Source organism: Chrysemys picta, chromosome 8, assembly GCF_011386835.1.
Source record: "Chrysemys picta bellii isolate R12L10 chromosome 8, ASM1138683v2, whole genome shotgun sequence".
NCBI lineage: Eukaryota > Metazoa > Chordata > Testudines > Emydidae > Chrysemys > Chrysemys picta.
The window spans coordinates 57,214,867-57,242,267 of NC_088798.1; the positions used below are offsets into that span (position 1 = coordinate 57,214,867).

Consider the following 27,401-nt stretch of genomic DNA (forward strand, 5'->3'; position numbering starts at 1 on the left):
AAACGGCTCCAGCAGCAGCTTTGCCCAACAGTCAAGAGCTGGGTCTGTCGATCCCCTCCCAGCTCCCTCTTTCTTCCCCTCTACCCCCTTTTCTATCCTTCCTTCCCTCCCACCCGTTTCTCTCCATCCTCCCTCCGTCCCCTGACCCCCAGAGGAGGGGCCTGGCAGTGGGGGTGATCCCCCCAGTTAGGGTGACCAGACAGCAAGTATGAACAATCCGGACGGGGGGGGGGTAATAGGTGCCCATATAAGAGAGAGCCCAGAGTATCGGGACCGTCCCTATAAAATCGGGACATCTGGTCAGCCTACCCACAGTTCCCCATGGAAGTCCCTTTGCCCCGTTTTCTACCATCCCCCCTCCAGGCACTTGGGCAAAGCAAGGGCCAAGCGAACGGGCACAGGAACAATTTGTGTCGTGGGGGTGCTGAGAGCCATTGAACCAAACTGTAAACCCTGTATGTGATGGGAACCACTTCAAGGCAGGGGGGTGCAGCAGCTCGCCTAGCTCCCGCACCTATGGGAGAGTGGCAGTGGGAGTGGCTGCCCCAGCGAGTCAAGGGGGAGGGGGAAGCCCTCCCCAAAAAGGAGCGAGCATCATAGAATATCAGGGTTGGAAGGGACCTCAGGAGGTCATCTAGTCCAACCCCCTGCTCAAAGCGGGACCAGTCCCCACACAGATTTTTGCCCCAGATCCCTAATGGCCCCCTCAAGGTTTGAACTCACAACCCTGGGTTTAGCAAGCCAATGCTCAAGCTGAGCAGGGTGGGTTCTTGCTGCCCTGGAGATTTGCTGGGCTATAGCCTCTGAAATGGGCGTTCAAAAAGGCTCACCCCAACCCTCTCCCTCCCCTGATGGTGCTCTTGGATCCAATATGACCCCACATGTAGCTTTGGAAAATCCAAACCCTAAGCATTGGGAATGGTTCTGGGAAGCTTCTCAGTCAGTCCCTGGGTAAACAAACGGGGGGGGGGGGGGGTGGAAGACACGGAGGGAATGGCTTATGAAAGGAACTAGCAACAAAAGTGACGTTGATTGGTCTCTGCCTTGCCCCTGTTGAGAGAAATGCAAAAGCTAGACCCACACAAGCGTGCCAGTGAAGGCAATGAGATGGACTTCTAGCTATAGCAAAGGTAGGGTTACTAGGGTTACCATATGTAACAAATAAAAAAAGAGGACCCTCCATGGCCCCTGGCCCCGCCCATTTCCCACCCAGTCCCGCCCTTCCCCGCCCTATCTCCACTCCCTCCCACTCCCAGCCACGCGGAAAGGGCTGCCCGAGCGCTACCGGCTTCACGGTTTGCCGGGCAGCCCCCAGACCCTGCGCCCCCGGCTGGTGCTTCCCCAGCGCAGCTGGAGCCCGGGAGGGGAAGCGCCCAGCTCTTGACTGCCCCCTCCAAAACCTCCCTGCCCCTTCTCCGACCCCCTGGCCCCCTTGTTGGCCTTCGCCTAACGTCTCTGTGAGCCGTTCGTCCCGGCAGGCTGGCTGGCAGGGGAGGAGGAGCGGGGGAGGAGCTCCAGACTCCTGGTGTGAACTGCCGGAGGCAATCTGCGAATGGAGGGAGGGAGTGATCTCTGCTGCAGGGGAGGCGGAGGACGTGCTCTCTCTGGCTGTCGGAGCCCCATGTAAGTGACACCATCCGGCCGGCTGCCTTGTTAGCCGCGCAAGCTCTGCATGGGGGGGAGAAGTCCAGACATTTACAAATTCCCCCCGGACGCTATTTTTAGCTCAAAAAGCCGGACATGTCCGGGGGAATCCGGACAAATGGTAACCCTTGCAAAGGACTTAGAGTGCAGAGTTCTTTTCTTGGCTTTCTTGCCTGAATTTGGACAAGCTGTTTCACACACGCTAAACCTGACCCCCATGAGTAACCCCTTGAAGTCACTGGAACTACATGTGTGTAAAAATGCTCCTGAATGTAAGCATTTGCTGGATTGGGGCCTAATCACTCTGTACTTAAGTTTTGCTATAAAATGGGACTAAAAATACCTACCTCAGAGGGTTGTTACAATTGCAATTCACTAATATATGTAAAAGTGCTATGAGATGCTCAGATTAAAGACTAAAAACATAAAGTAGTAGTATTCCTATAACATACAGTATGGAAGTTTGATTTTTTTAAATACAATTTTTAACCACACACGCATGTCACCTCTAGAGGATTTTACTAATACAGCATATAAAGTTATCTGGGATCTTCTGGATACAAGCTGTGATATAAATTCAAGATCATTATTAGGTTTATTTTGCTCATATGGATTTGAGCAAAGAGAGCAAAGAATATCTGTAAAAACGATTTAGGAAAGGCAAATTTAACTGCAAAATGAAGAGGTCCTAAAGGGTTTACATTTTACTGAAAGAGGGGAGGGGTGGGGGGAAGGAGCATATCCTTCCTGCGATTTCTGCAGCAAAGTCCATCTTATTTAGAATATATGTAACAGCCAGGAAGATGCCTTTTTTGTACTGCAAGGTTATAAATTGTGTTTTGGGAGACCTGGATATGCTATGAGCACTTCTTAAGCAAGAATGTGGGATGACAGCTTTCCTCATTTCCTAGCCTCTCTACCTTTCAAGTGGGATGTTTATTAAAGAAGAAAGAAATGTTAAATAATGTTGTACAAGTGTGCTCTGGAAGTTCAAATTATGTTTAGAAGAAAGTGAAATTTTGTTATGTAAATTATGCATGCCTTCTTTTGTGCCAGGAGTCTGACAGTATGAACTGTCAGTCTTCTAAAATGGAATAGGAGAACAAAGAATTTGAGCATTGTTTTATTAAGCAATACGACAGGATGTAACAGAGATAATCATCTAATCTTGAGGTTAGAGCTATTTATTCTGATTTAAGTCAGGTAGAAAGAGATCTAGTAAATTATTTATAATCTTTCATAGATTCATCTGGTAAATGTGCAGGTAAAACCTTTACATTTCACCTCATCCAAAGGTCTTTACAAGAATTAAATTATGTGGGTTACTGACTGTAAATGAAAACGGCATTTCAAGATATGCTCTGTGTAATCTAGTGGACTACTATGCTACAAACTGATTTGTTGACCCTTCTTTAACTTGGTATATTTCTAAAAAACCCCAAACCTTAGTTTAAAAAAAAAAGTTAATATTGCTAAGTGACAATATATATACACCTGTCAAAACCCAACAGGATTGTGACAAGTTATAATTTTGCTAGACAGTCAACATTTCCAGTCAATGTAGTTTATAATCACCTGTAACTCAAAAACTGTTTAGCTTTATGTTTTCAAGCTTGTGTGACCGAATACATTCCTGTATTCACACCCTACACTCTACTGTAATAATCTTTGTACAAAATATGCCTCGTGAGGTATAATTTGAAAATGAATACCTCATATAATGGGAAAATGCATGTAGATACATTATATGTAAAGTTATGAACATAACCTGAAGTTATGACTGAAATGTGTTTACCAGACAAGTCTGGGGAGAGCAAAGGGCAAGCTGATGGCTGTAGCCAGTGTCATCAAAGTTGATTGGCCATCAAAAGTCAAGTGGCCATTCTTTGGTAGCAAAGGAGAGGCAAAAACAGATTGATTAGCATTTTTACAAACAACAACATGGAACTTCTTTCACTATGATACTCAATGTCTCCGTCCTCACAGCTGGAAGGAACTTTATCTAGGGGTAACCCTCAATAAAATGCATTTCAAAGAGTGACTGGATCATAAAAGAGGGGAGCAAAGACACCCAAGGTATTCTTTCTGTCCATCTCCATCTCTCTCTCTCTTTCTCACTTTTTCACCTGAGAAGGCAAAGGAACCAGTCTTTGGACTTTGAGAGGGGTTCTGACCTGAGAATTTGGTCAGCCCTGTTGCTAGGATCATTTGGTAAGAATTAGGATTGTCAAGCAATTAAAAAAATTAATCGTGATTAATCACGCTGTTAAGAATAGAATACCATTTTAAAAATATTTTGGATGTTTTCTACATTTTCAAATATATTGATTTCAATTACAACAGAATACAAAGTGTACATTTATTTTTTATTACAAATATTTGCACTGTAAAAAACCAAAAGAAATAGTATTTTTCAATTCACCTAATACAAGTACTGTAGTGCAATCTCTTTATCATGAAAGTTGAACTTACAAATGTAGAATTATGTACAAAAAAATAACTGCATTGAAAAATAAAACTTTAGAGCCTACAAGTCCACTCAGCCCTACTTCAGCCAATCGCTCAGACAAATAAGTTTGATTACAATTTGCAGGAGATAATGCTGCCCGCTTCTTGTTTACAATGTCACCTGAAAGTGAGAACAGACGTTTGCATGCGACTGGTATTGCAAGATATTTACGTGCCAGATGCTAGGCACTGACTCCATGGGTGCACCCACTGGCAGCCAAGCTCCCATCACCCCCCACCCCACCTCCTCCCCCCCAGCGTGCTGCATCCCCACTCCTCCGCCTACCTCCCAGCTGTTTGGCAGCGTGCTGGGAAGGAGGGGGAGGAGCGGGAACGTGGCCCACCTAGGGGAGGAGGAGGGAGAAGAGGCGGGCTGGGGTGGGAATTTGGGGAAGGAGTTGGAATAGGGGCAGGGAGGGGGTGGAGTTGGAGCGGGGACTTTGGCGAAGGGGATGGAATGGGGGTAGGGCAGCATGGAAGGGGTGGAGTGGGGGCGGGGCAGAGGGCGGGGCAGCACCTATGGCCAGATGCACTAAAGATTCATATGTCCCTTCATGCTTCAACCACTGTTCCAGAGGACATGTGTCCATGCTAATGATGGGTTCTGCTCGATAACGATCCAAAGCAGAGAGGATCGACGCATGTTCATTTTCATCATCTGAGTCTGATGCCACCAGCAGAAGGTTGATTTTCTTTTTTGGTGGTTTGGGTTCTGTAGTTTCCACATCTGAGTGTTGCTCTTTTAAGACTTCTGAAAGCATGCTCCATACCTCGTCCCTCTCAGATTTTGGAAGGTACTTCAGATTCTTAAACCTTGAGTTGAGTGCTGTAGCTATCTTTAGAAATTTCACATTAGTACCTTCTTTACGTTTTGACAAATCTGCAGTGAAAGTGTTCTTAAAATGAACAACATGTGCTGGGTCATCATCCGAGACTGCTATAACATGAAATATATGGCAAAATGTGGGTAAAACAGAGCAGGAGACATACAATTCTCCCCCAAGGGGTTCAGTCACAAATTTAATTAACACATTTTTTTTTAAACAAGCGTCATCAGCATGGAAGCATGTCCTCTGGAATGGTGGCCGAAGCATGAAGGGGCATACGAATGTTTAGAATATCTGGCACGTAAATACCTTGCAATGCCGGCTACAAAAGTGCCATGTGAACAGCTGTTCTCATTTTCAGGTGATATTGTAAATAAGAAGAGGGCAGCATTATCTCCTATAAATGTAAACAAACTTGTTTGTCTTAATGATTGACTGAATAAGAAGTAGGACTGAGTGGACTTGTAGGCTCTAAAGTTTTACATTGTTTCATTTTTGAGTGCAGTTACATAACAAAAAAATCTACATTTGTAAGTTACTTTCACGTTAAGGAGATTGCACTACAGTTCTTGTATGGTGAATTGAAAAAATACTATTTCTTTTGTTTATCATTTTTACAGTGGAAATATTTGTAATAAAAATCATAATATAAAGTGAGCACTGTACACTTGGTATTCTGTGTTTTAATAGAAATCAATATATTTGAAAATGTAGAAAAACATCCAAAAATATGTAATACATTTCAATTGGTATTCTATTGTGTAACAGTGTGATTAATCACGATTCATTTTTTGAGTTAATCGCAAGTTAACTGCAATTAATCGACAGGCCTAGTAAGAATTTTACCTTGAACCAAGTCTAGTTTAAGCTCAAAATGCATTTTATCTTTATTTCTGACTTTAATACCTTGTACTTGTACTCAGTTAAAATCTATTACAACCCTGATCGTGCAAACACTTAGACATGTAAGTAGTCTCATGGAACTTGCCTTAGGCCTGATTTTCAGTGGTACCGATCACTTGCAGCTCCCATCGACTTCAGCTCAAGCTGTGGCTGCTCAGAACCTCCGACTATCAAGTCAAAAGTGGCTCAAGTTGGACTCCCAAAATGTGAGGCTTCCAAAAACCCTTATGCAAATTTTGGCTCAAATGTATGATTTTGCTCCTGACATGCAGCACTGTATACAGGGGCGGCCTGTCCATATAGGCAGATTAGGCAGTCGCCTAGGGTGCCAAGTTAAATGGGGTACCAAATTCGAGGGGAACAAAAAAAAAAAATCAAATTTTAAATAAATAAATAAAATGAAAAAGATGAAAAAAATACAAATAAAATAACAAAGATGTTATTATTTCAATTCCCGTGCACGTATGGAGGGAATATGAATTATAATTCATTTTTCTACATTTCTGAGAATTATTGAGATGTCAAATGTTTTATTTACTGCAAAAATAAATATTTTAGTGAATTTTTTTTTTCAATTTGCGACATAGGGTCAAGATGACCCACTCTGCAATTTTGATAAGCAATAATTCAGCCACAATGAAACATCTGCCAGCGGCAAAAGCTGCAATGCTAGTGACACCTAACTCGAATACACATCAAGGTTGCATAGGTGGAAATTCATGTAGAGCGGAGATATCGTGAGTTAATACATGTCAAACAGTCATTTTAACACACGTCGCAGATAGATGGTTAAGAATCGAGTGAATACTGTGGAAAATTGTGTTTCTTGGTGCCAAAGAATAAAGAATAATGTCTTTCAGCATTATAAATCCAAAATGTGAGTATCTTTAAGCGTTATTAAATCTTAGCATTATTATCGGGCTGGATAATTATGAACTTTTCTTTGTTATAACTCAGGAGTGGCAATCTGAGCCTGAGAAGGAGCCAGAATTTACCAATGTACATTGCCAAAGAGCCACAGTAATATGCCAGCAGCCCCTTATCAGCTTCTCCCCCCGTTCCCGCCCACCAGCAGCCCCGCCGATCAGCGTCTCTCCCTCCCTGCCACACCTGATTAGCCGTTTTGTGGTGTGCAGGAGGCTCTGGGGGGTGGAGGGGGTGGAGCGAGGGCATGGCAGGCTCAGGGGAGGGCACGGGAAGGGGTGGAGTGGGGGCAGGGCCTGTGGCAGAGCCAGGGGTTCAGCAGTGAGCACCCCCAGCACATTTGAAAGTTGGTGCCTGTAGCTCCAGCCCCGGAGTTGGTGCCTATACAAGGAGCTGCATATTAACTTCCGAAGAGCCACATGTGGCTCCGGAGCCACAGGTTGGCCACCCCTGTTATAACTGGTTCACATGTAATAAATAAGGTCCATAAAAGAAAAGTAACAGCGTTAACGCTTAATAAACTACGAAAGTGATGACGTCACACACCAAGCGGGTAACCGTGAGGAAGGGGATTACTTTCCAAACAACTGGTGTCGGGTTAAAACGTTGAAAAAGGTCATTTTGTTTCCGTGTAAACGCTGTAACTGACTGTTTTAATAGGTAAGTGAGTGTATGTTACTGGACCTTTAGGCTGTGAAAAGACGTGTTGGGATGACTGCAATGTGGTTTGAATTGCCAACCATGTAGAGGGCGTGTCAGCCATCCTTAACGCTATAATGCTTGCAGTCGGGAGCACAGTACATAACAATATTCAACTGCCCCATGGCAGAAAGAGGAAAAAGAAAACCCTCAGGAGCTGAGTATCGTAAACGAAAGGCTGAGAAGGAAAAGGACCAAGCAAAACAGCAGGGATCCTTCCAGAAATATCTTCTCTTTAATCCAAATAAAGATGGAAGCAGTTCACAGCAGCCAGATGAAGGAGGTTAGCTCACATCCACAAAAAAGCAGTTTGGAAACTCAAGATGATGGAAATTTACTTCTAGATGAAGGCAGTTCACAGCATCAGACTGATATGGAAGTGGAGAAAATTTATTCACCTTCAGAGAGACATGCAGAAATTGAAGTAAATGAAGTAGAAGAAAGAAAGGATGAGGAAGTTACAAACAAGTTACAGTCTGGGGGCCAGGTTCATGGCCCAGATGTGATGACAATGATGACAGCGGCAAATTCTTGTGGAACATGGACCCGAACAAGTTCATGAATTTCCCTTCCCTAAGGATGGAAATAAAAGAAAATTCTCTGCTCAACATTACAAGAGGAAACTCATTAATGAGGAAGACATTCATCGAAACTGGTTATAATATTAAGTGTAGAAAGACTCTGTGTTTTTCTTTTGCTGCAAGTTGTTTAAAAATCAAGCAATTGGTACATCATTTACTGAAAATGGTTCGAAGGACTGGAAAAACATATCTTCAATTCTCTCTTCACATGAAAGAAGTACAGAACATTTGGCATGTTTTCAAAATTGGAAAGAACTTGAATTATGATTGAAAAAATTGGGGGGGAGGGATAGCTCAGTGGTTTGAGCATTGGCCTGCTAAACCCAGGGTTGTGAGTTCAATGCTTGAGGGGGACATTTAGGGAACTGGGGTAAAAAAATCTGTCTGGGGATTGGTCCTGCTTTGAGCAGGGGGTTGGACTAGATGATCTCCTGAGGTCCCTTCCAACCCTGATATTCTATGATTCTATGAAAAGGAAAAACCATTGATGAAGAAAATTTACGTGTGTTCAAGGAAAAAGAAGAATATTGGCAACAAATATTAGAACGTCTGATTGCTTTAGTGAGAGTTCTTGGTGGGCAAAATTTAGCATTCCGCGGTCACAGTAGAAATGAAAAATTATACACTCCAGGTAATGGAAACTTTTAAAGATTTGTTGAATACCTAGCTTTGTTTGATACAATCATGAAGGAGCATCTATGTAAAATAACTGATCATGAAACACAGTTTCATTACTTAAGAAAAAATATGCAGAATGAACTGATTCAAATCCTAGCAAATGCCATTAAAAAGAAAATTGTAGAAGCTGCCCATTCTGCAAAATACTTTTCAATAATACTCAACTGTACACCAGATGTGAGTCATGTTGAACAAATGATGATGATCATTCATTTTGTGAATATGGAAAAGTCTGCAGATGAAGATAATGTTGAAATGCTCATAAAGGAACATTTTTGGGGTTTCATACCACTGAAGGAGACAACTGGAGCATTTATGACTGAAACTATTCTACAATGTCATTATCTGTTGAAAACTTACGTGGCCAAGGCTATGATAATAGGAATAATATGAAGGGTAAAGACAATGGTGTGAAAAGGAGAATGATGGAAATCAATCCTAGGGCCTTTTTTGTTCCTTGCAGTGCGCATTCTCTGAATTTGGTTGTCAACGATGCTGCTAGATGCTGTTTGGAGGCAAGCAGTGTCTTTGACCTGGTGCAACGTGTTTATGCGTTTTTCTCAGGCTCAACACGCCATTGGGAGATTCTGACTCGCCATGTGAATTCTCTAACTGTGAAACCACTTAGTCAGACAAGATGGGAGAGTCGCATTGATGCTTTGAAGCCTCTTCGCTATGAACTTGGAAACATTTCTGATGCCCTAATTGAAATTTCTGATGATGCTACCTTTACTGGATCATCTGGCAATACGGCATGTTCAGATGCAGAAGCTCTTGCAAATGGCCTTTCCAAGTTCAAATTTGTGACTTCACTCATTTTGTGGTATAATATCCTTTTCGAGATTAACCTCACTAGTAAGCAGCTTTAGGAAAAACTTGAACATACATTCTGCTACTCAAAAACTGTAGCAAACTAAAAATGTTGTGGAGGAATTCAGAAGTGATGAAGAGTTCGAAAGAACACTGGTAGATTCTCTTGAGCTTGCTGAAGAAATAGACTTTCCGACAGAATTTGAACCAGAGCCAGTTCGCATTCGGCAAAAGAAACAGCAGTTTTCGTATGAAGGATGAGACACACCCATTTAGAACCCAAAACAAAGGTTCAAAGTGAATTTCTACTTCCCAGTCCTTGATACTGCTATTCACTCGGTTGACGCAAGATTTCAACAGATGCAGCAACTAGACTCAGTATTTGGCGTTCTATATAATATCCACAGCTTGCAAAAGAAAACAGCAAAACAGATAAGAGAATTTTGTATAAAACTGGAGTCAGCATTGACTCACGAGAATTCAAAAGACATTGATGCTACAGATTTGTGTAGTGAGCTTCAGGCTTTTCAGACAACTTAAGAAACATTCCACTCCTGAAGAAGCACTGAAGTTTGTTTGTGAAAATAAAGTCACAGACAGTTTTCCAAACATTTTTATAACTCTACGCATTCTTTTAACTTTGTCAGTTTCCATAGCTAGTGGGGAATGTAGCTTCTCAAAGTTAAACTTGATAAAAACATATCTGGCTCATTCTCACGGCCAGCCCTGTCAATGCATCCAGAGGTGAATGGATATGTATCGAAGAAGCATGCTGCTCTCATATACAGGAGAACATTTTCAAACCAGTTTCTAAATAATGCCCTCTGTGAGTGCATTCCTTTGTATGACTAAATAGATGAAGGTGCTTTGAAAATTTGTCTGCTTTGAAAATTTGTTAAAAGATCGGTGAAGGGGTTAAAAACAAAAAGGTCCCTTGACTCCAGCTTAGTTTTGCTTCTTAAGCTGCCTAGCATAATAGTAACCTTTTAACAGTCCCATCTTTAACACTGAAGTGAGCCTTTTTGCAGCTGCTCCAGCCTAGGGTTACCATATTTCAGCAAGCAAAAAAGAGGACGGGAGGAGCCCCGCCCCCGTCCTGCCCTAGCCCCGCCCCTGCCCCTCCCACTTCCCACCCCCTTCAGAACCCCCAACCCTCCCCCGTTCCTTGTCCCCTGACTGCCCCCTCCTGGGACCCCTGCCCCTAACTGCCCCCCAGGACTCCACCCCCTACCTAAGCCTCCCTGCCTCTTGTCCCCTGACTGCCCCCTCCTGAGACCCTCCCCCCATCCTAACTGGCCCCCTAGGACTCTACCCCCTACCTGTACCCTGATTGCCCCAACCCTTATCCACACCCACACCCCCAGACAGACCCCTGGGACTCCCATGCCCCATCCAACCACTCCCCACCCCCTGACAGCCCCCCCCAGAACTCCTAACCCTCCCTGCTCCTTGTCCCCTGACAGCCCCTCCCCAGAACTACCGACCCATCTAAACCCCTCTGCTCCCTGTCCCCTGACTGCTCCGATCCCTCTCCCCACCCCTGCCCCCTGACAGCCTCCCCCCCAGAACTCCCAAACCCCCCCCCCGCTCCTTGTCCCCTGACTGCCCCCTCCTGGGACCCCTGCTCCTAACTGACCTCCAGAACCCCACCCCCTACCTAAGCCTCCCTGTTCCTTGTCCCCTAACTGCCCCCTCCTAAGACCCCCCCAAACTGCCCCCCAGGACCCTACCCCCTACCTGTACCCTGACTGCCCAAAACCTTCTCCACCCCCCTAAAAAGCCCCCCCCGAACTCCCGACCCCCCCCGTCTCTTGAATGCGCCCTCCAAAATCTCCCTGCCCCTTCTCCTGCCCCCTAGCCCCCTTACCCTGCCACTCAGAACATGGTGTTGGGCTCTGTGCGGAGCCGGACACGTGGCTGCGCTCCCCAGCACAACACACAACCCGGTCCCACCCAACCCAGTGCTGCCGGAGCGGGGCGCTGGGCTGCAGGGGAGGAGGAGCTGCCGAGGCCGATGCAAACGGCCCGGCAGGCCGGCCGGCTCAGAACGCAGGGAGGGGGGGAGGAGGCGCTCTACAGCTGCTCCGGAGTCCAGCCCAGCAAGCTGCGGGGGAAGGGCTCTGGCTGCCAGAGCCCCATGCGAGTGGCTGACTTTCCTGCAGCCCTCCCAGCCGCGCCTCGCTCTGCATGGGGGGGAATCCTGGACATTTTTAGTGATTTACAAATTCCCCCCCGGACGCTATTTTTAACACAAAAAGGAGGACATGTCCGGGTAAATCCGGATGAATGGTAACCCTACTCCAGCCTGGAGCCTAGTTTTCTACAAGGCTGGCTTAATGAAGTGACCCTATGCAAGGAAAGCCACTGGGAAAAGGGCTGGACACTTTATTTTCTAAATGGGGATGTTTCGGGTTCCAGAAAATAAAACAATAAATCTTGGCTTCTCTGATTTTTCTTTCCCACTTTCTTGTTTTACACTGCCAGTGCTGTACATACTGACAGATCAGTGATTTTCCAGCAGCATCACTCTGCGAACCACTCCCTTCCTAATCCCCCATTGGCCAGTTCTAGTTTCGTTTTTCAGCCCACAGGAACTGACTCCATGGAGACATGGCCCAGAGTGTGATGTCTTTGCATCTGTCTTTTTTTTTTTTTTTTTAACTTACATAAATCACCTCTTTTCTCCCTTGCCTTATGCCTCTTAATAATTTCTCCCTCTGTTGTAATTCTGTTAATTGGTCTTCCATCCTAATAATAGGTCTGTACCAAGAAAGTCACCAGGGCTGACAGAGACAGTTGCTGGGTTCAGTTAATATCTTCATTGCTGATCTTGTTCTGCTTCTTAATATGGAACAGCTGATGAAGAATCAAAAACATCAATCCACTCTCTTCAGCCTTCCTCGGTGTCCACATTTCACTGCTGTACAATAAAGTTGGTATAACCATGGTTTTATAGATCTGCAGCTTTATAGCAAGCTTGATGTCATGACATCCCCACAGAGATCACTGAAGGGCTTGAAATATGGCAGTAGCTCCGGCTATACAAGCATCCACATCTTTTGAGCATCCTTCAGCACTGTCTATGATGCTTCTTAAGTATTTAACAGTTGCCACCTGCTCAGTGTCCCATAGAGACAGGTTAATACTGAGCTGGCTATAATCTGGAATTGGAGGTTGCTTGATGGTAATTCGGTGGTGCGATAAGGTCATGAATGATAGACATAGACTGAACATCCAGCCAGACCAACTTAAGGACTGAGCTAGAGATCCATCTGAGTATCACTTGAGCTGCAAGGAGGCTACCTCTCTTTGGTTTGCCATGCTGCTGCTGCTGCTGTAATAAATTTAATTCTATTATTTAACATCTAAAGTGGTTTGAGATACAGTCTGTTTGAAGGATGCTCTATACTCTAGTTCTGTAAATAAGTCCAAACAGATGAGTTATTTCCTGAAAATACATGTTTGTAATCAGAACAAAGCCACTGTCTGATCTACAACTAGAGACTATTCATTCAAAGAAACGTGGCTGTAGGCAAAGAGTGGGGGCAGAACTACATATCCCAGCATTCCACATTATGGCACCTTGGCTGGGTGCAAAGTTCACTGTCACGTTGACAGTGGAAGGATTAAGAGCTTATGGGTGTGTGTTTTTGAGAGGATCTGTTTTCCCTCTAATATCGAAACTGAAGGGTTCTTGGGACGTTTGTGGTAGGGAGCAGTTTGGATCCGCCTGTTACAACCCCTCTGCTAAGAAATCCCCGCTAAGAGCAGCTGCTGCAATCCACACAAGTAAGTGTTCAACTCTTGGAGTTACTTTTAATTTCTCACTTCCTGCTCTTTCTAAATAACACAAAGGAGGAATCAAAAGCTGGTGGGTTGGAGTGGGGGCAGAGTGCAGAAATTCCGGGGGGGGGGAGGGGCGGAGGGAAGGGGGAAGCTGTAAATCTGACCACTTGCCTCCATAGGGAGCAGTTTTGTTTGTTTAACTCCAAATATGGTATTGCCTTCAGTTAGAAGGCATGACAATAGAGACGGAAGGCCATCTGGTGTGGGGAAGTATCTTATTAGACTCTGTATTAGGCACAGAAGGCACAGACTGCCGGTCCTGTGCATATAGATTCTGTACTAAGCAGAAATCTTGTATGCAAGCCGATTGCCATCAGGGAAAGTTTCTCTTTTCAATTGCCCAGTACTTACTCATTCCTCTTAGCCAAGTCTGAAGACAGGATTCATTACTCACTAGTGCGGACTATAAATGATTGGCATCACAAAATGCATCATCTTGAAACTGAAACGATAGAAAACTTTATTACATGAAGAAACTGAATCCCACATTGCTCTTCTGTGTTATTTGTGCCCTTCCCTCACTTAGGGCCTTTGTGATGTTCAAAAGCCAGGCTCACATTCTTGCGCCTTGGCCCGTTAAGAGGCATTTCTCCTCTTTCCTTTTCCTTTCAGCACCCTCCCCCCACCCCCCCAGCATTTATATTCTGTGTGTGGCAGTTTGATTCAAACATATTTTAAATGAGTGGATTAAATTGCTGGTGCGACAGCCCTGGAGACTGAAGTCCTCTGACCACAGAGACAGCACTGACAGGTACAGTGCGACTTCCCAAATCACCGCTGCAACAATGGGATTCAGATAAAGGCTTAGGCCTGGTCTACATGGGATCTGTCTACATGGGCAAAAGTGTTTTTTTTCCAGTCAAGTTATCTTAACATAATTGAAGATCACCCATATAGACCCAGTTGAACATCTTTACAGTCATATTAGCTGCTTGTTAACAGCACTAGGCCTGAAGTCTTCAGATGTCACTGATTATCTGAGGTGCATCTCGGTATATTCCATCATAAAGGTAACAGCCTCACACAGCTCCAAACAGCTTTATTAATGGCTTTGGTGGTGGTGGTGGGGAAGCTCTCAAGTTTCCCAGTATGAGTCATTGCTTTATTCTTTATATTTAGTTGGCTCAAGGGATGGTCTCCACGAGCTGGCTGAGACTAATCAAGCTACTCAGATCAGAAAGAAGATAGCAGGCGTCTGTATGATCTAATCAGGAAGTGTAACAATCTAGTCAAGAAACCAAAACACCAAACGATCAACAGAATGGCAGAAAACGGAGACCAGGATCCTCATCGGAGTAAGTTTGGCATGAATGTGAGGCCCTTGGAATAGATGTTTTAGAAATAAGTTCATATTTAATCATAATTTTGAATATTTGTGTACTGTTGTATTTGTCATTGTTACTAGTGATATAATAAGAGAAATGGGAGCTGGCCCTTTAAGAATAGGGTGGAGGCACAGTGGGTGAACTGTTGCAGGGATGGGATGGATTCGGGGGTGTGTGTGCTGCTGGGGCATCTGTGTTTAAACAAAATTCTCCTTGAAACGCTGAGTCTTAAGGGAGTTCCGTGCATGTCTCCAGTACTATAGTCCCTAGCTACTGCATTTTCAGACACACCGGAAGAGAAAATCTCAATGAAACTAAAACCTGGAAAGGAAAAAGCCTGTTTCATTTCTGTATTTCCCGTTGAATAAAAGGAAGCCCCTGACAGTCACTACTAGTTTCTCTCATACTTAAAGCAAACCTAGTGGTTTGAATTTCAGAGTCCTGTGAGAACAAGCCATCCCTGTGTTGACAAGACCATAGATACCTATCCTATGTCCAGGGTTCTAGCCATGACAATGATCAATGCCCAGTGCTTCAGAACAAGAGAACCTTTTCCACCTTGCACCTCCAAGCACATTAACGCAGTACAGTTACCTAATTGTGCTCTGCTGTAGAGAATAGAAGGGAATTTCTTCCTGACCTCTGAAATAATCAAGCTTCAAGCACCGAAATGGAAGTCTAATCTTGGGGAGCAGAGGTGGGCAGGGGTCCCACTGGTCAATATTTGGGGCAATTAACAAAGTGACTTTTATTGCAGATAAACTAACTAATGGAAGCAGAGCTGAATTTAAAGTTCCCAGTTTCCCTAAGAACATGAATATGGTTATGTTTGAGAAGTGAGTGTGTTGTGGACTTAGGGGACCATAGGTGCTGGAAAAAGGGGTGCTGGGAGTGCTGCTGCTGCACCCCCAGGCTTGAAGTGATTTTCATTATATACAGGGTTTACAGTTTGGTTCAATGTCTCTCAGTACCCCCCACTATAAAATTGTTCCAGAACCCCTGTAGGGGACATGTTTTCCATACAAAGAAGAATTGGCTCAGTTCTGAGATCCAAATTCCACAGAACCCAGAGATCAGGAAATTATAGCTGGTCATATAATATACCAACTGTTCAACACATGACCTCTAGCTTGCTGGTCCCAGATTTTGCATATGTAAACTAGAATGATCCTCACACCAATTACCTGTGCACAACTTGGGTATTCAGAAGCCTAACTGGACAATTTATTTTTGTTTCTATATATACTGCATACTTTTATTTTCTAGTGCAGAGATTCTCAAAGGGGGGGGGGGAGATGGGGAGGGCTGAGAAGCTTTAGGAGGAAAAAACTGCACACGTTTTACCCACAGCAATGAATAACTAGCAAAGCTGATTCCTCCAAACATATCAGGTCCTCAGATGGCACTGTGCATTTTGACGATTTCTGGTAATTATGAATAGCATTATACAGAGTCGTTGTCATTTGTACATTAATCCGTTTGCTATGACACTGGGTGCATCTTTAATTGTAAGCATCAACCACAATTGCAGTGTTGCTTTTGCTCTTATTACAGTGGATCGTTGGCAAGGTTTGAATCAGTGCCTTACTGTTTTTCAAATTTAGTGAGAATTGCAAGTTGATTGTTTTTATCGGTATATGTACTGGTGTGGTGCGGGGCGTAAACTGCTACAGACACAATGAAGGGGGGCGCAATCAAATAAGTTTGAGAACCACTGCGCTAGAGTAAAACAGATAAATGACAGTCCCTCTTGCCCCCAAAGAACTCCTGAACACATAAGATCACTTTACCCAATCCACACTGATGCTAAAAGAATTTTTGTGAGCAGGTTGTGGCAAATATTCAGTATTTGAAATCTGAACCATGTTGGGTAGTTTTGCTAGATCCTATAGCTCACTTATACCTGTTGTTTGTTCTCTGATTGGAAGTCAAAGATTCAAGTTCCTGGCACAGATACTCATATTTACGAGTTCAAAACTTCCTTTGTGCAAATATTCTCTAATATTTGCTTTAAATTTCTGTTTCTGCAAACAAACCTAAATTCTTTGGTAGAACAGCCACAGAAAGTCAATGAATAAGGATCAGAAATATAGCAGAAGCAAGTTATATTTTTTAGCTACAGTAGTTGCAAAGAAATGTTTTGAATTCACTCAGATCAGTCTGCTACCATGTCAACACCACTAGTAGAAACTCCCCAAACCACAAAACATAATCTACATCCTCTTCTCCTTGACATACCAACTAGGGAAACCCCAGATACATAGTTAGGCCTTATGACATATTCTGCAATTTGATGGACTATACTTTCAGAGTCAAGGGACTTCCACCTAAGACTCTCGGTGACCATTTATATGTTCTGGCTGGTCTGTAGAGTACAGAAAGAGGGGTAAATTTCTAAAATAGCCAGGATCCAAACTTTGCAGGACCATTAGCGTGAACAAATGATTGTATTTGCAGAGTGGCAGGCACAAATTTAGAGGCCAGGTCGAGACCTCTATGAAGCTGGCCCAGTGTAGTTCATTGGTGGTGAGGGGTCATGGGAATCTCATCCCCATTCTTGTTGTGTGTCAATTTTGGAGCGTATAGGACTAGGAGTTTTGGTGGGAGTTTGTAGAAAAGTAGTGGGCAACTCAGTATTCTTGACCATTATACTAAAGAAAATAAACAGTATTTGACTTTTTGATCCCACAGCCTACCCGGCCCAAGAATTGATGAGAAGAGAGGAGGAGAGGACTCCCCAGGTCCAAGAAGGTGAAAATGTATTGAGGACCCACCAAGAAAAGATGATTGAAGATTCTGGTTCTGTCCAACTGAAAACCTCCCCAGAAATAGAAACACTAGGTCCCCAAGAGACAAACAGTGTGTCTGGAAGCCCCTCCGCAGTAAGTGAAGAGGATTCCTCAGAGGGAAGGCCAGTGAGTTCTGATGGAATTTCTCTGAAAACAAATACTGAGGTGTCTCCAGGCCTTCTGAACCTTAACACAATGAGTATACCAGACTATTCCCTGGACAAAGACATGGTATTTTCCTTAGGTAAAAGGAAAACATATTCAGTGCCAGTTGCTCTGGAGGAGAAAATCATAGGGGAACCCCCAACCGAAGAGGAGAACAGCGTACCCACCCCCAGAGGAGAGCCACAAGATCCCATAATCCAAGAAACCACAATTCCATCTGCAGACTTCCTGGAACCAACGAAAGAGAGTATCTCAAACAAGGAAGGAGAGAGACCCCAAGACACAGCAAGGAAGAGACACTCAACTGAAGGTGAGTCAACAGTAGTTTGCACGACAAAGTGCTGCCATGTTTAAGGTCTCTGCAGATCCCTTGCCTTCAACTTAATGTGTGGTTAATCTCTGAAAAGGGGCTTTGTAAGAATGGCATTGCGGGGTTTGTCTCTCAGTCAAGGATTGCAGATCACCTGTGCTGGGTTTACAAGTAGGAAGATGTTTTCCCAGATTACCAGCCCTGCAAACTCATTCTGGCCTCAGAGTCAACACGGTTGCTTCTACAGCTGGTCAGCAAATGAGGTTCTGTTCTGTGGAAAATTTAGACTTCTAATTGTAAAACGAAAGCTCTTTTTTAGTTTTTGCAGGTTTCTTTTTTCCAACAAAAAGTTGAAAGTCTTCACAGCAACCAGGGGCTTTGTTCATGAATAGTTTTGTTTCATTGAAACCCCAATTTTCCATTGGAAAATACAGTTCTCAATGGAAAATGTTCAACTGGCCCTAGTTATTTCCTTCTTGTGTATCATTACCCCAACCAGCAGCAGAAGAGGTTCTGCAGGCCAAAGTGTGACCTCAGTGACACCCGTACAACCGGATTACCTTCAATAAATTGACACACACACAAATGAGACTGATTGAAAGTTAGTGAAATCCTGTTGATGATGCATAAGGCAGAACAGACTCTAACTCAGCGGTTCTCAACCTATTTCTTTCTGAGGCCCAGCTGTGCAACAACAACTGTTTTTCTTCATATAAAAGCACAGGTGCTGGAACTAGGGAAGCTGTGGTGCAGCTGCATCCCCGGGCTTGAAGTGGTTTCCATCATATACAGGGTTTACAGTTTGGTTCAATGGCTCTCAGCACCCCCACTGTACAAATTGTTCCAGCACCCCTATAAAAAAGCCAGGGCTGGCATTGGGGGTAGCAAGCAAGGCAATTGCCTGGGGTCCCACGCCACAGGGAACTAAGTTGCTCATGCTTCGGCTTCAGGCCCAGGTGGCAGGCTCGGGGTGGTGGGGCTTCGGCTTTCTGACCTGGGCTTTAGTGAGTCTAATGCCGGCCCTGCTCAGTGGACCGCCTGAGACCTGCTCAGGGCCATCCAGGAGGCCTCAGACCCCTGGCTGAGAACTGCTGCTCTAGCTCACTCTCTCTGGGCTGCGCTGGTTCAGAAGTAATGAGCAGCAAGAATATACTTTTGTCACTAAACTCAGCAGGTCTGACTGAGTACACACCGAGAGCAGAGCTATTCTGAGAAGATTCAGTTCGTACACAGACACTTCTCAGAGCAGAACCGCACTTTAAGCATTTAATCACAATCGAGGACAGCTTCTGTTTGTAGGACATTTCACCCAGCTTTGCAGCTATTGCAGAGACCTTAGCTGCGTAAGCAACCACTCTCATCAGCTCTCTGCCCCATCCCCACTGATGCTTGCTGGTGGAGCATGTTATGAAGATCCTTGCCCTACCCAAGATTTGGAGGCTGAGCTGACCCAGGGGCAAGCTGCAATTTCTAAAGAGCTGAGTGGGGATGAAGCTATCTCCAGCTCAGCACAGATCCCAGCTGGCTCATTCTCACTGAGTGGGACTCTCTCCTGCTCGGGAAGAAGGGAAATTGTGAGGGGCTTTAAAGAGCTGCATGTTCCTTTCCATTCTTTGTAGGGTGATGACAGCCTCCCAAAGCAGAGGCGTCTGCAGCTGAAGCAGTATCACAGATTTGTCTTATATTCTATGGATGCAGACTTTATTTTTAGTAGTGTGATTAGACAAATGTTTGCCTTTACTAGTGAGTGGCAAACTTCATCTCCCTTTTTTTAAATATTTGACCCACAGCGGTGAAGTCAGAGTCTGAAGCCCATCCACAAGAGACAGAGACCAGGCAGGAAGCAACGCCAGAGAAGGAGAAGTCCTTTTTAGGCAATGGTGAGAATGGGAAGATTTCCTTGTGCGTTTCATTGTTCACAGTTCCGGTGGAAACAGTCAGCAACCAGGATCAGATAACGAAACACATTCAGACCTTTCACTCAGGCCTCTCAGGCCAGGTCTGTACTACAAACTTACATCGGTATAGCTGTGTCACTCAGTGGTGTGAAAAATCCACACCCCTGACTGATGTGGTTATACCAACCTAACCCCCTGTGTTGACAGGAGGCTTTTGCCTGGGATTTGCGAAAACTGCTGCAAATTTAGTTTATTGGGGATTTTAGAGAAGTGGGTTTGAAATGGAAAGCAACTCTAATCCATAATGAAGGTGCGTCTAGCTCAGTCCCATAATACATGGGATTTCCCTAAAGTTCCCAGGGCATGGAAAGGTATGCAGGGACACGCCCGCTCACTGTGCAGGAAGGGGGGCTTCCTTCCCCATAACCCAATCCCACAGCACCATGCCTTGGCACCAATGACAAGGCCCTCCAAGTAACTTGTCCCCTCCTCCCTGGAGGGACATCGTGAGGTGGCCACTGTCTCTTTAAAATAAATACCAACAAGGTACTTGTACTCGGCAATACTGGCAAAGATTTTAAGAAAAGTTGACTAAAGTTAAGCTGCTAAATCTTTATTTAAGATTTGAGCTAAAAGGCTGAGGCCGGTCCAGTGGCTAGGTGGCTAGCCTGGGACTTGGGAGACCGGGATTCAATCCTCTGTTTGGCATGTGTGGGATCTTGGGCAATTCTCTAAGGCCCAGATTTTTAAAGGTCTTTAGGTGTTGCTGTGCTCAGCTTTGTGCCACCTAACTGAGTGAGGAGCCTAAATCTCATTTGCAAAAGGGATTTAGGCACTTAGGGGGACCAAAATCCCATTGAAAGCCAATGGCTTTTAGGATTCTAAATACCTCAATCCCTTTTGAAAATGAGATTTAGACTTCCAAGTCAGTTAGGCAATTGCAATGCTGAGCACAGCAATGTCTAAATAAATACAGTTAACAATCTGGCCCTTAGCCCCAGATCTGGTAAGATATTTAGGCACCTCACTCCCATTTAAATCAATGAGAGTGAGGGGCCTAAATACCCATACGGATCTGGGCCTTGCTATCTCCGTGCCTTAGTTTCCCATCCATAAAACAGGAGTAATACATGCCCACCTCCCAGGGCTGTTGAGGATAAGTCCACTGAAGATGGTGAGGCACTCAGACATTACAGCACAGGGACCATATAAGTACCTTGGATAGATAAGCTATTTCGGCACCAATAAGCAGACTGGATTTTGGAAGGCTGAGCATCCAGCAGCTCCACCATGCCCCTGAGTGCCCTAAACTGATGGCCTACAAAACTGCATTAGAAAACAGCTGTGAAAAAGTGATGTTGGACTGGGATTTGGTGCATTCAGTTCTAGGGGGAAAAGGCAATAAATCACATAAAGGACTGAAGTTTCCCAAGGGAATGTGTAGGATCTCACGCCATGGTTCCAAAGCTGCGGGACATAGCTCAGTCTGTGGGTTTGTAGGGCCCTCTGCTCAGTGGCAGAGCGAGTCCCTCAGGGAAGAAGGTTCTTTTTCAGTGCTACATTAAACATTTTCAGGGCCATCATTAGGCTGATGTGGTGAGCCTATCATTTCCATTAGAAAGCAGATGTTTGGGTCTGGGAGATGGATGAAGACAAAGGCATATCTCTGTGCTAGCCTCCAGCATGCCACTGTACTCATGTCAGACTCTTTCACTCTCTCTCTCTCTCTCTCTTGTCCCTTCCCCTCAACCTTCTCTAACAGGTCTTGCCTCTCCTGCAGCTTCACTGGGAGTCCTGGTAGTTGTGGTTTGTTTCAGCATATATTGCAATGGCTACTATACTTCCCAGCCCCACCATGTGCCAGAAAATCCAGCCTTGGAGGCCTTCTTGTCTGGGTTTAACCAGCTGAAGGACAGCTTTCCGGGCCAGAGCTCTTACCTGTGGGTTAGAGGGCGAAAATTATTGCAGAGGCATCTCAACACTTCCAGTCACAGCGAGCCAGCTATTTTAATCTTTACTGCTGCCCGTGAAGGTGAAGAAACCTTAAAGTGCCTGAGCAACCGTATTGCAGATGCCTACTCCACCTCACTCCGTGCCAGTACGATCCAGATTGACGGAGCTGGTAAAGCCACGCTCAGCAGCGACAAAGCTAAACTGGAGGTAGATCATGAGCTGAGCACCGGCTTTGAGGAGGGCAAGAGGGCTGCAGTGGTGCACCGGTTCGAGTCGCTACCGGCTGGCTCCACCTTGATCTTTTACAAGTACTGCGACCATGAGAGCGCGGCCTTCAAAGACGTGGCGCTGCTCTTAACGGTTCTGCTGGAGGAAGAGAAGCTGGAGGCTAATATAGACCTACAGCAGGTCGAGGAGAGAGTCCGTGATTTCCTCTGGGCCAAATTCACCAATGCCAACACTCCCCGCTCCTACAACCACATGGACACCGACAAGCTGAGTGGGTTGTGGAGCCGCATCTCCCACCTGGTCCTGCCCATCCATCCAGTAAAAGCCATAGAAAACAATGGCTGTTCTTTCCAAACCAAACCATAGCGGTGAATGAAATCAGCTTCCAGGACAGCTAAAGCTTTTGTGTAGAGGAGGCAAGTTATTACTAAGCCAGGGATCTGGAGCCATTAATGAACAATGAGCTCACTTTATAATAGCATGACACTGTCACATCTATTTTTACCTCTTGGAAAGATTTTATAATTTTCAAAGTGAGACCCAATAGAGCAGGCGTTGACTGGCTAAGCCGTCTCAGCCAATCATGTTGGATATACACTAGAATGATGCTTCCCATTTGTGGATTGATAGATGGGAAGAGCTAGTACTTTAAACTGCTAACTGCACAGCTAGAAGATTATGGCCAATGGAGAGAATAGACAGGGAGAGGAGTGGTTACTGAAGGGACAATATCACCTTGAAAAGCAGATTTATCCTGGAAAAGCTTGGACCTATTATAGATACATGTAACACAGGAGGTTACTATAACTGACAGAAGCAACTGGGTTGAAATATTTATCTTCTCCCCCTCCCCCCGCCCCATTTGTTTACATTTGACAGCACTTTGCAAAAGGCGATTTCATTGTTTCCTTTGCAGTGTCAGTTTCTTTCTCCCTGACTGAAAGAAACGGGGGAGCCGAACACCCCAGTTAAAAATACTTAAGGGATATTTTAAAAAGAAAATTAGGATATACTGGCCAGAGCCTCAGCTGTTGTAAATCAGCGCAGCTCCCTTGATACTGATTTATACCAGCTGAGGCGCTGGTTCACTGTATATAGGGATTTCAACCAGAAATGGCAATTTTAAAAGTAGTAGTCAATTAAAAAAAAATATCAGGTTGACAATAGTTCTAAGGACTCCTCCTGGGGGGGGAGGGGCTAACCTGAGAAACTCCGCAGGGAGACTTTGAAATCTGAAGTTGTTATTATTGAAGTAACTACTTCATAGCTACTTCAATCTAATATGAAACCCTTGTATATGGAAAGGTGCCACATCTCCCAGCTGCTGTGCATCTCAAGATTCTTAGATTTGTGTGACAATGCTGCCTTTCAAGTGACACTATTTGGTAATGGTTAAAGGAGAGGCCACTCTGAAAATGGGAAAAGGAGAAGAAGGAAAAGTAGCAGGTAGGGAACATGGGTAGAGAAGGGAGCAGGGGAGTAGTAATGGGAGGGAAAATATTGATCCATATTATCCAAGAAGGGAACCTGTCAGATCAAATCTGCCCCCAAACTGTATCAGACAAAACCTAAAACCAAACTAGATTTTGTCCAGGATTTTTAAAAAATTCCAGTGGATGGCCTTTCTGAACCACACATAACCCTCTGCAGTATTTGCAAACCACGGGCCAGATCCGGATCCTCTTGCTCATTTTAAATAGAACGAGATGTCCCATTGGTGCAGTTTGGCGATGGAGATGACTTTGCCAGCTTTCCACAAGCAGAGAGTTCCACAGGCCATCTCCATCCTCTTAGTCCACTTTGCACTGGTTACATGGTGCACAGTGGACGTATCACACTGGAACATCTGGCCCATTGACTTCAAAGGGACTATTTGATGGAGCAAGAAAATATTCAAGGTGAGTCAGAGCATCCGAACCCGGGCCACATCATTGTGTTAGTGCAAGAGAACCTGAAAACGAAACTAACTGGAAGGTGATTTCATTGTCCAAACTGAGAGAAATGCAAGAAGGTAATTAACTTGATGGTATTAAAACCAGATTAGATTTTTAAAATTCAGTTAGATTATTTAAACTAGGATGATACTAAAAACATAGGTGAAGGAAGGTTGTTGGCTTTGTTTTTGTTTTTTTTAATATTTAACTTGACATAGCCCCTGTCAAGGCTGAATCCCCACTCTGTCACTCTGAGTGCAGAAAGTTGGGGCCCGCAAGGATTCTAAAAATTAATACTTGCCACTCCAGGCTTGTATTAAACTCCCAAGATTACAGCTTTTCTCTGACCTTGGCTTGGTAAAGGCTGCCACCACCCAAATGCAAAAAAACTCCCTTGGATCCAGGAAGGCACACTTGGGAATTCCTCCCTGTGGGGTACCCTCAAGCCCTTTCACACACCCCTCTCTGGGGAAGAGCTGAGAAAGAAAACAAAGGAAATTAGCTGTTGCCACCAGCTAATCAAATAGCATATGCACAAACCTCTTAGGACACCAAAAATCCAATCCTGTTCTTAAAAAAGGTAAATTTTATTAAAAACAAAAAGAAAGAAAATACATCTGGAACTTAGGCTTTTTCTAGATTTTAAAAGAGCAGTTCCAAAAATCAAGCACCCAAAATAGCTTTCTTGTGGTTCAGCTTAAAGGTTACAAGCAAACAAAAGCATCTGGGGTTAGCACAGAGGAGACCATAAGCCAATAAGAAATAACCCTAATCACAGTTTTTTAGACATTCCCTAATTTTACTTACATATCTGAGGCTTCGGATAAGTAGGTTCGAGGTATGAATTGATAATCTATAATCATACCTGCTTAAAGCTGCTTACAGCATTGCTGCTCCGTGTCCCTGCAGCCCAGAGAACAACTGACAAAGGGAAAGTTTCTTTCCCAATTTTAAAAAGTTCTACTTTCCCATTGGCTCTTTTGGTCAGGTGCCCATTCCTTTCCTTTTACCTGTGGGCTTGTTAACCCTTTACAGGTAAAGCAAGCAGAGAACAGACACCAAGAGGGATTTTACAGCTAACTGGCTGGCTGGGTGTCTATAAGGGAGCTACCCCCTCTCCCCTCTTCAGTTATCACACCTTATGGACAGCCAGCCAGCCAGCCAATTATCACAGCCTCTTTAAAAGAAATTAGCTTTCAGCAGCAAGGCTGTAATGGCCTCTTTGGGTCGCTGGTGATGTCCCAGGCCACTCACACTCTGCTCCTTGGCAAAATAATTTCCCTCATCCTTTATCTGTACAGAGGGGACCTTCCACCTGCACACCTGCTCCCTTCCATACAGAAAGGGCAGCCACAGCCACCGCTGTAGCAGTGTATCCCCAGATCCTGTGGAGGTTTCGTCTGGAGAACAAGGTGGAAGCTGGATGGGGACAGGAGGAATTTGGCAAGGGCTTTTCTCAGGGAGATTTCCTCTCCCACCAGAGCCCTGGGAAGGGTGATTGGCCCATGTTTTGTAATGTTACTGGTAACAGCAAAGGGACATAATAATCTTGTAATTCACAGTTGCCTCCAGGTCTCTCTATAAATAGCTCTTATGATTAACTTTTAGTTCCCTAGACATTTGTTAATAGAGGTATTTATTTCAGCCCCTGTAGGACATGTCACAATGGGATCTCTGCACAGGGAGAGCTCACCTTCTCACCAGCCCGTGGGAGCAGCCACTCAGAGTAATAGGAGTGCTTCATATAGCTGGGGAACTGAGTGCATTGTTGGCTGGTAACGAGCTAATACTTTATGCACTCTTTGAAAGCTTATGAATCCCCAGCTTGGTGCACACCAATGCATTATTGCATATCATCTTCTGTACATAACATAGGGAGAGCTTGAGCCACTTGGGGGCATGTTACTTCCATAGGTACTGATGCATTCTGGAAAGTGTCTAGAGAAGAGCTACTAAAGTCATGCTGGAGGGGACTCAGGGTACTAGGCTAAAGCTCTTAAAGCCCCAATCCTGCAATGAGTTCTCTGCAGACAGACTCCCTGCACCTGTGTGGGTGCAGAGAGTCTGAATGCACAGATCACATTGCAAGATAAGGGCCCAAGTCTCTTCTGGTTGGAGAAGAAGAGGCTGTGGCAAGGAGTGGAGCTTACTTCCAAGTATAACTGCCCAAATGGAAGACATGTTGTGATCGGCGCAATCTATATGAGGGCCGAAGAACCAAGCAATCAAGGTGAACTGCCCAAAACAGGCCTTACAAAGACATAGGCTTTAATTAAGCAACAACAGGAAAATGCTTGGACGCTCTGAGATAGGTAACTTTGTAAAATACCCTTTAATACACCAATGCTGCCTATGCCACACACCAGTGGTGCCTTGCTGAACCATTTCAAAGGAAGGCTAAGCTGACTCACAGCACAGCTCACAGTATTCACTCATTTCACTACAGCCCCAGGGGTGCAGCCCATCTGCATTTCCAAATCTCAGGATTGAGACAGTGAATTTTTTTTTTGGCGGGGGGGGGGGGGGGGGGGACGGATTTTGCATTGAAAATAGAGTCTGCTTTTATTCTTGCAAACAAAATGCATTGAATGTGGTTTTTCAGCACAACTGGCCATTTCAAGACACAGCTTGGGACTGTTGTTTATTTTTCCAAAGTAGTTGGCATTTTATATGTGAACCAATTCGTGTATTGAAAAGCCTGTGTTTTTCTCTCTCCTGCAGAATGGAAATAGGTTTTACTACAGAAGGTGGGCTGGTGTTCTGAAGTGTTCCTTAAGACACAATCAACATTCTAACACTCGGCTATATCAGGTTTTAAGGAGAATAATGAATAACTGGCTGTAAAAAGTCTCTCTGCGGTGACACTCAGCAAACCAAGGGGTCCAGTCCAAAGTACATTTTTGTACAAAATTTGGGGTGGGGGAACTTGGCTGCTTTTTATTTTTAATCAAAGAAGTGCTCAACATGGAAGCACTTTCTTGTTTTACTGCGTGGCTTGGGATTTATTGTTTGCTTTGACTTAATAATCAGCAAGAGATCAGTCTATGGTGCAAGTTCAATGATTTGAAAAAATATTAACATCTAAAAGTCAAGTGCCACACACAGACAATTTTATGTATTCGGTTTCTACTGCATTGTCTTCTGTGCAATGGAAAGGAGTGATTCTCAGGCACATAAGGCACTGTGGACAATATGGCCCATGAGTATTAACCAGTCGAGCTGTTGCAGTGTAGAGAGATTTTATGCTTTTTTAAAGAAAAACTTTCTTGTACTTCTTAAAGTAGTTTTTAAAAATAAATAAATAATGAGGTTGTAAAAGAACCCAGCAAAGACTTAAATGTTGGACTGAAGTACTTGTCTTTTTATAAATTGTTCATAC

At 44.4% G+C, this 27,401-nt stretch overlaps 1 protein-coding gene across 3 annotated transcripts; it reads left to right on the forward strand.

The window, feature by feature from the left end:
- The first annotated feature begins 1,497 nt into the window (after positions 1-1,497).
- TOR1AIP2 (torsin 1A interacting protein 2) lies at positions 1,498-27,360 on the forward strand. 3 transcript variants are annotated; one of them, XR_006174700.2, is made up of 6 exons: positions 13,176-13,363; positions 14,540-14,715; positions 17,437-18,009; positions 19,800-19,889; positions 21,670-22,504; positions 26,744-27,360. XR_006174700.2 is itself a non-coding variant. In XM_042851313.2 (5 exons), the coding sequence occupies exons 2-5, from the start codon at positions 14,682-14,684 to the stop codon at positions 22,452-22,454; spliced, it is 1,482 nt and encodes a 493-aa protein (XP_042707247.2). In that variant the 5' UTR covers positions 1,498-1,623; positions 14,540-14,681; the 3' UTR covers positions 22,455-24,634. The 3 variants fall into 3 exon arrangements, 2 of the variants coding, with proteins under 2 accessions (XP_042707247.2, XP_005290822.2); XM_042851313.2 differs by lacking the exons at positions 13,176-13,363; positions 26,744-27,360 and adding an exon at positions 1,498-1,623 and having other exon boundaries at positions 21,670-24,634; XM_005290765.5 differs by having other exon boundaries at positions 12,908-13,363; positions 21,670-27,360.
- The last annotated feature ends 41 nt before the right edge of the window (positions 27,361-27,401 follow it).

Coding starts and splice junctions, on each gene's coding strand:
- TOR1AIP2 (XM_042851313.2), top strand. CDS start 14,682: ATGGCAGAAAACGGAGACCAGGATCCTCATCGGA. Junction 14,716..17,436: donor AGACCAGGATCCTCATCGGA/GTAAGTTTGGCA, acceptor TTGATCCCACAG/CCTACCCGGCCCAAGAATTG. Junction 18,010..19,799: donor GAAGAGACACTCAACTGAAG/GTGAGTCAACAG, acceptor TTTGACCCACAG/CGGTGAAGTCAGAGTCTGAA.